Source organism: Apaloderma vittatum, unplaced genomic scaffold (assembly GCF_000703405.1).
Source record: "Apaloderma vittatum isolate BGI_N311 unplaced genomic scaffold, ASM70340v1 scaffold10913, whole genome shotgun sequence".
Taxonomy (NCBI): domain Eukaryota; kingdom Metazoa; phylum Chordata; class Aves; order Trogoniformes; family Trogonidae; genus Apaloderma; species Apaloderma vittatum.
In genome coordinates, this window is record NW_009708635.1 from 48,493 (window position 1) to 56,635 (window position 8,143).

General features: G+C 40.9%; 1 protein-coding gene across 1 annotated transcript; it reads right to left on the reverse strand.

Annotated features, from left to right (window-relative positions):
- Positions 1-3,659: 3,659 nt before the first annotated feature.
- CENPQ (centromere protein Q) lies at positions 3,660-7,912 on the reverse strand. The gene is made up of 8 exons (XM_009866635.1): positions 7,763-7,912; positions 6,992-7,037; positions 6,156-6,270; positions 5,820-5,888; positions 4,931-5,060; positions 4,564-4,683; positions 4,218-4,295; positions 3,660-3,788 (listed from the first exon to the last, which is right to left on the reverse strand). Exons 1-8 carry the CDS (start codon positions 7,910-7,912, stop codon positions 3,660-3,662), a joined length of 837 nt encoding a protein of 278 aa, XP_009864937.1.
- Positions 7,913-8,143: the final 231 nt, after the last annotated feature.

The window sequence follows — 8,143 nt, forward strand, 5'->3', positions numbered from 1 at the left end:
TCTGTTTCCTCCAAACCAAGTAAAACTGGACTGTATCTTGTATCTGAAAAATTTGTCCCCATTTGATGGCATTTGTGCCTTCTACAAGTAGCTACAGGCTTACTGGGAGCTACTAGAAAACTGCATGAGCATTGGTATGATGTTCAAGGTCATCCATCTCATTCCAGGGAGAAAAAAAATCTGGAAGAATTAAATACTCTTCCCCTTCGCCATACACACATCTTTGGTATTGGAATCAAAACTCCCTCTAAGCCAACCCCAGAGATTTAACAAATGTTTGGAGCACCAGGATGGCTTTTTACAGGACATTTTCAGTACCAACTCTCAAATAAGACAGCGGAAATATCTGCTGCTCTCCACAGTATCATATTAAGAGAACGCAGTGACGGCAGTAAGTCCTCATGGACCCAAGAAACAGTAACCCAAACCTGTTGGCAGTTCACCAAAACTCTTGCCTAATTAGTTGTTCAAAGCTCAACTCTCCTACCGGCTGTCCCAAAACTCATGCTGCACTACTTGGTTGCCAAGGACAACATGTTTAGAACACACCTCTCTGGGTAAACAAAACAGCACCAAGGCTTGATCTCTGCCCCAAGCTGAAATAGCACAGCCTGGCCCTATCCGTACTATTAAACTCTCTCAGTCTCCAAAACAGGTTGGAAATGTCCAAACGGCCAATCAAAGGGTGTTCATGTCCTGTGCTGACTCCTGTACTGCTGGGGAGCTGGCTGTCACAGAGATCACACCAAGGATTTAGCTGTAACCCATATAAGCCTACACCAACAAGGGCTTGTCTCCTAGTCTGGAGTTGGGGAAGCACTTCAAAATGCAGGCAACACAGATTGCTTTATCATGGTGGGCAGAGGGTGTTAAGGCAGTGCCCCACCCCCCCCTCCAGCTTCTCTTTAGCAATGCCTGTTACAGGCCAGAAAGCTGCAGAAGGACCGTTCTTTCACCTTGCGGCCACACATGCCCCATTACAAGCTCAATAAGGCTTTTCTGGCTGTCTGTCTGTACAAAAGCTAGAAATACCAAGAACCCTTGGGAGGTGTGGTCAAGCAGCTTGACAGCAGGTAAAAGGTGTCTCCATGTAAGCTATGCAAGTTAATCTTTAGTCAGCACAACCAGGATCACTACAATTAATTAAAGCACCTATTTCACAGGCAAGCTTGGTTATGCCCCAAGCACTAGGCAGAACGTCTCAGCAAGGAGCAGCACCTCCCGTAGTGGGCTTTGTGCCAGCACCTACTTGCTATGTCCTTATGGTTCCCACCTCCCCATTATACACTTCCCAGATAAAGCAAGCTCCATCTCCAAAGTTCTCAGAAAACCGAGAGGAAGGTCCCAGTCACATTGAATCCACCTTTCAGAAACACAAATAAAATAATCTACCTCCCTCTGCAGCTGGGTGATAACAGCTTTGAAGTCTGGCCAAGAGTCCACCACCACTTCCTTCTTAAGGGGTTCCCTTGGTTGATGTGCATCACTGCTCCATAAACCTGCAGGGTGAAGAACCAAGACAGATAATTTGAGACATGAGACAATTTGAGACATGTGAACATGGCACTTGTGTTATACATTAGAGGTTGAATGCACACATTTAGATGTTCATCCACACACCCATATCACAGGTTGATACCTACACACTCATCAGTAAGGCACGTTACCACGAAGATAAGCCATTATCTAATTATGTTAACTCTAATTACTTTGGAAAGGAGGTGGATGGGTTTGCTTCTTTCTCTTCCTGAGTACATGGATTTAGGTTAGGAAGCAGGGCTAAAGAGATATCTTGGATGCAGGGATCTAAACAGCAAACATCACTCAGTTCAGAAGCACAATCCTCTCCCTACAGCTTTCATTCCCCAACGAAAGTCCCGATTCATTGACAGAAGTGCCACAGAGGATGACAGCGTTACCTTGAGGGCCTCGGGGAAACTCCATCTCAGCATTTTCTCCAGCATCTCTAGCTTCATGGAGAAGTTGAGCACCAGCATCTTCCTTGCTGGAAACACACACTAGGTATAAAGAGCCACTCGGAAAAGCAATGATGTGGAGGAACCAAGTGGCATAACTGCTCAATTAATGATAAAATAAAAGCATAGAAATACAAGCCAGAGTCAGCCACACCTTCAAAGTAGCAAAGACTGTGTAAGCAGAGTTAACAGAATGTCACAAGGCTTGCTCAAGAGTATAGGCTCAAGCAAGAACCTGTGTTTTTTTCATTTAGACATTTAATCTCTTTGCATTCACATCTGTGAAGAGTTTGGTTTGCACATACTTATTCTTTTCCTCCTCAGCAGTACTGAAACTAAAGCAGTCAATCCTCATTCTCAGTGCCAAGCTTTATACCATGAGGCAGTTAAGAGCCCGAGATAAACCAGGACACATCCTGCCAAAGAGAAAACCCACCTGGCTAAAGAGCCCCAAGCATCATTTTGAGGCAGCAGCCCCTGCTCACCCTTTGCCTGATTTTTCAGGTGTCTCTGTCAGCCCAGTTTAACAATTGTTCTTTTGATGTGGGCTTGATAACCTATAGCACAAAGCAGAAAAGTCAACAGAGAAGGAACAAAGTGTTACAGGACAGCACATGCAGAAAAATGTTTTATTTGAACATGTGGAAAGGTTGATACAATATACAAATTGATATTGCTGCAGCATGTAAATAAAAGAACAAAGCAAAGAGCACTGCTCTCTTAGAGCGTATAATCTGATTGGAGAAAGCACTTTGTAATGATTGACCTGTTTAAGGGAGCTTTCTCATAGCAAAAAAAAAAAAAGAAGTTAAAGTGCATGGGGAAAAAATAAGACTTTTGACTTCATTTTCTTCCTCTAAAGCCGCAGAATACCTGACAGTTAATGAAATGTGAGTACACAAAGCTGGAGTTAGAACTTTGCTTTGTAACATTACCTGCTTTCCCCAACCACCTGAATAAATCAGGCGTGAATGCCTTTTTTAAGCGGTGAATATGAAAATATATAAAAAAGAATTCTGTACATCTGATAAAGAAAATACTCAACTTCATTACATTTTCTTACTGAAAACCCACATGGCAGGAAGGTGAAAAGAGGATTTGCAACTGAGCAGTAGATAATCTTACTTTATTACATGTTTCAGATTTAAAGAGGATTTAACTGCAGAACAATTTTGATGAGATACTACCTCCACCAATTTACAGATGTGACACAAGAGTCCAAATATAATGAAATGGGTTCCCTTATTCTATAAAAATGCCCAAATAAACATAGGGTACACTTCCCTCCTCTTCTAAGCCAGTACACATCACCACTGGAAGTCATCACAGGCTGGAAAAAAACAAAACAAAACAAAAAAATCCCGCACAACTCAAACAAAAACCCATATAAAACAACAACAACAACAAACACAAAACCCCCAAAACCTTGGGATTTTGATCATTTAAATCACTAGAGTTACAGAAGTCATCTCTCTCTCTCCCCCATTCTCTCTCCATATATGTATACACACACACACACACACATCAGTATTCATAGAAAAATGTTTTAACACAAATTCAGCAGTTACGGGAGTAAAGCCATTAAGAGGAAAACACCGTTTCCATGATCAGCATCCTTCTGCTCTACATGGAGAGGTGGCCTACGTCATCTTCTTCAAAGAAGACTCCAGCTCTTTCACTTTCTCAAAGGAAGTCCACCTTCTCATAGGTCTTTTCAATAAGGGTTAACATGTTCTTCATGTCAGCTGACTGCTGAATAGCATTCATATCCCTTAAAAGACCATCCTGATTTTTTATCTTCAAAATTTCTTCCTAAAGAAGGGAATAGATAATAACAAAACCAAAGCAAAACAGCTTTCGTCGAGTCCAACAGGAAATTCACTTTCATGCAGCCTAGATGTGCCTAAACACAGCTAAAAATAAAGATTCAAAGACATAGAACAGAACAGTTTTCTTTCCATCAGCTATGGAGATGTATTTCAGAAAAGACGGCAGGTCCACTAGGACCACAGGGTTCCAAGGAAGAGACATGTGATTCTCTAAATGGCAGGTTTAAAACCAGAACAAACATTCCATTTTTCAAGTGCAAGCATACAGATGTTAAAGAAAAAGAAGAAAACTTTCAGCTATTTCAGAATTGCCCCATCTGGCAGAGGTTAAGTGAAGTGAGGTGATAAAAGCACATTCTGTTGCTTTCTTTCTCATAGCCAAGGTGTCTCTGAAAATATATTCTATGCTTACCTGCAAAGTGGGTGCTTGTAAGCTGTGCTTGGGGAGTTCTGGAAGGTGGAGTGCTCCGCTGCCATTTTCCTGCAATACCTAGAAAGGGGAAAAAAGAAAAAAAATCCAACCCCAAACATCAGGCACGCAAGTAGGAAAATAAACTGGTTGTTATTATCTAAGTTCTGAAAAACCAAACTTCTTAATTTTCCAAACAAAGTTGGAAAGACTGAAAAGCTCCATTCCCAAAAGCAAGTCAGACCTTCCTTATATGACACACTCTGCAGAGACAGCTTGTACGGGACCGCTCTGGAAGTGAGCCCGTTCCTCTAGGTTAGACAAGTGCAGCAACATCTACTGGAAATACCTTCCTGGCCTTCTTTTCCTCTTCCTCTAACTGGTTCTTGAGCACCTGGATTTTGTACTGCAGTTGCTGTATAGTTTCTTCAATGCGGTCTGCTGATCTCACAGCTTCAGTTATTTCCTCCTAAGACAAAAGCAGACCAAAATCCACTTTAGAGACAGTGAACCTTTTGTGTGTAAGGTACTGCTAATCAGCTTCAGCTAAATCACCGAAAAGCCATCCAAAAATCTACACCCATGGTAGAAAAGGTGGGTGAAAATGATCAACACTGGAGGACTCCTCCACAGCAGCACAGGCATAGGCAGCAGTTGGTCTAAAAAGTTAGAAAACACTAAGTAGCAACAGATGGATATTTTCTTCCCTTCCATACCTGCAACTGTTCCAAAGTCTTTTCATTTGTCTCAAGCATTTGCTTCTCTGCCATCTGAAGGCTCGGGACATTCTTCAGGTTTCTCAGGTTCCCTGGAGGCATTTTTGATGTCTTGAAAACTCTCAGCACCCTTTTTTATAGAAAATAAGGAAAGCATGACTTCTTTGGAGCTCTTTGCAAAACAAGAATGAAAGTGACTAATGACTTCTCTGGGGAAAAAATAAACTTAGTTTCGCCCACCTGTGGGCAGCAAAGTAAAAGAATATCCACACAAAGAAAAGTTGTCTTGAATTGTTTTCCAAAATGATGTGGAATAGATATCTAAGGTAGGATTCAGGAACAAGAAATCCCACCATTCTTTTTTTTTTTTTTTTTTTTTTTTTTTTTTACAGTTACACTGACATTACATCATTTCTATACCCTTGGCTTTTATACTCTCCGATTGTAAATTGACATTAATATTTTCCAAATTCTCATCTTTCTGCTTTATCAAAGTAAAATTAAGCTCTAAAAAGCAGTATTTTTAACTGCTTTCAAACGAAGATCATTTTAGTAAAATCTATAAATGCTTCTGTGGAACATGATATAGAGATTTATGCCAGTGGAAGATTTTTAGCTTGCACTCAAAGGCCCTTCTGATTCTGAGGAAGACAGAGCAGCAGCAAACACAGAAGTAGTTAAGGTGGGCCTTTCAACAACTCTTCCTTGTCCACTTCAATCAACGTACAGTCACGATATTTCTCTTCTTGATTTTGCACTAACTCTCCTTTCCAAGATTTCCTAAATGTGATTGCTTCCAGGAACAGTTCTGTAAGCACGGTACAAAGCAACTGCGTAAACTAAATCCCTTATCTTCCCGCTTCTTTTTTATTTAAATGTTATTTCTTACCTTTCTTTCAGTAAATTTAAGTGCTTGGGAACATCATCGTTTCTTGAACTATGTTGGCACAACACAGATCTGGAAAGAAAATAGAGGCAGAATTTTCACCACAAAGCCTGCCAGCACAGAGAACACATTAAGTGAGGAGAACACAGTCAGAACTTCTCTAGATAAAAATTTCCAACTTCAGATAGAAAGTCTTATATGATACCAGATAAAACATATTCAGCCTGCTTACTATATTGCCCCAAAATCTCCCGTGCTTTTCCAGTTCAAGTCATGTTACTCTTTTTACTTTATTTCACAGGGAAACAAAGAAGAACCACCAGGATATTTGGCACTTACAGCATTACTGAATTCATTACAGTTTCCAGAAACTGCCTACTGTTCTCGGAGAGAGGCTGCCAAGACCCTATTTTAGCACTTGTTAGCTTCACCTTTTTTGAAGAACCTTTTTCTCCTGTTAACACAAAGGAAGCAAATGAAAAGATATGATTTGTCAAGCCTAGATAGACAGTTTTGTGACTCAGTTCAGTCAGATCGTCGTCAAAGGTGTAACAGTCAAGATTTTTCCACATCACAAAGCTATCAGGTCACATCCATTCATATTAGGTGGTATTTATTATTTGGAAGTCCCTGTTTAAGGTGTTTACAAAGCACAAAATGGAAAAGGTTATTACAACAGTTTCACTTTTAATAGATACTTTCCCAAAATCATTGGCAGGACAAGTAGGAAAACACAGAATGAAAATTAAAAAAAAACCAAAACCAATCAAGGGTGGAATATGCATATGCAAGAAACTCAATACAACAGGGATTTCATTTTTATGTTCAATAAAACATGTGCGTGTCTTAAGACAGAAAGTTAACGGAGAAGACAGTTACCTGTGAAGAACAGATAAAAATATTCTAGGTGCTTGTGGTAGAATTTTACAAGAGAACAACAGTACTTGCAAACAAAAGCACATGATTAATACGTGCATATACAACACAATATGAATGTCCACTGGCTAGGGCTGTACCGCAAATATTCGCTGTTCAGAAAGAAAATTTTGAAACTTGTTTCAGTGACCTCTCAGACATCTGTGATTTCAAGGTAGCAGTTACTACTTTTGCTTTCAGTGTCTTATCAAAACAATGAATTCACACAAGACAGACACAAGGAAAGAATACAACCCTACCTGGAGGGGAATAGTCCTCGTGCTCCTCAGCTTTCCTTTTGGCTGTCTAAGAGAAAAATTTACAGCAAAAGTGGTAAAATTTGAGACATCCTCTGCTGTTCAACCATTCATCTCCTACTAGCAACCCATGATAAAAAGAGCTGTGAAAGCACGTCAGTGCTTGATACAAATCCCTGAGCACAAACAAGGCTTTTTGAACTGCGAGACAGTAACTCATCACAAGCAGTTTAAGGAAAGCAATTCACTCCTCAGTTTTTCCCATTCCAAGAATGAGGTCGTGAAAGAAATGCACAAGGTGCTTGGCTACCCAGCCACATCTTGAGACCACGCTGTTCATGAGTTCAGTGGCTTAGGAAGCTCTCTCCAACAGGAAGCTGCCTAAGCCAACCCCAAGACACGCAGAGATCATTTTTGAAAGTGAATAAGCATCACCTGAGCGGAATGAACTCCGACTTTGTCATTCTGTTCAGACAGATGCTAGGCAGCTCTTCAGAACGGCACAGTCAGTTTGTCTCTTTATTGATGATCAGGCGAGGGTTCCCTCTACTTGCCACTGGCACAGGAGCACACGGGTAGGAATTCCAGAAGCCAGGGAGCAACTAAGACAGTCGCTTTCAAAAGAGCTATCCACACTGAATGTTTCCTCCAGAGGACTATGTTTAGCTAATGAAATATTCTCTATAAATTCTAGTAAAAAATTGTAAAAAAAATGCCTTTTTTCTTCCCCCCATGCTTACTTTTCTAATTTCTTTGATCCAACATAATGATTACCTTTCTTTTTTGACCTTGTTTTCTTCCTTCTCTATCTATTTCCTTTTTCTTGGAAGGCCCTGGTTGATTCGTCGATTTAATTGGTTTTTTTGCCGATCCCCCACCAGTGACCTTCCCCATTTTACTGGGAGATGCGCGGCAGCGTTTCATTATCTGCAAACCACATGGAACAGAGGAAAACAAAATCAGAATTAAAGTCCAGAAGTTCTAAGCCAAAACAAAAGAAATTAACAAGCCAAGCGACAGACACACTCGGTGCTAAGTGAGCATAAATCTTGCATATCTATCGCGTCCGGACGCGACTCGGTTGGGACAGCAGTCGCGCCACCCCTTCAGGCGCGGACTACACTTCCCGGCATGCAACGCGGCCCACCCACTGCC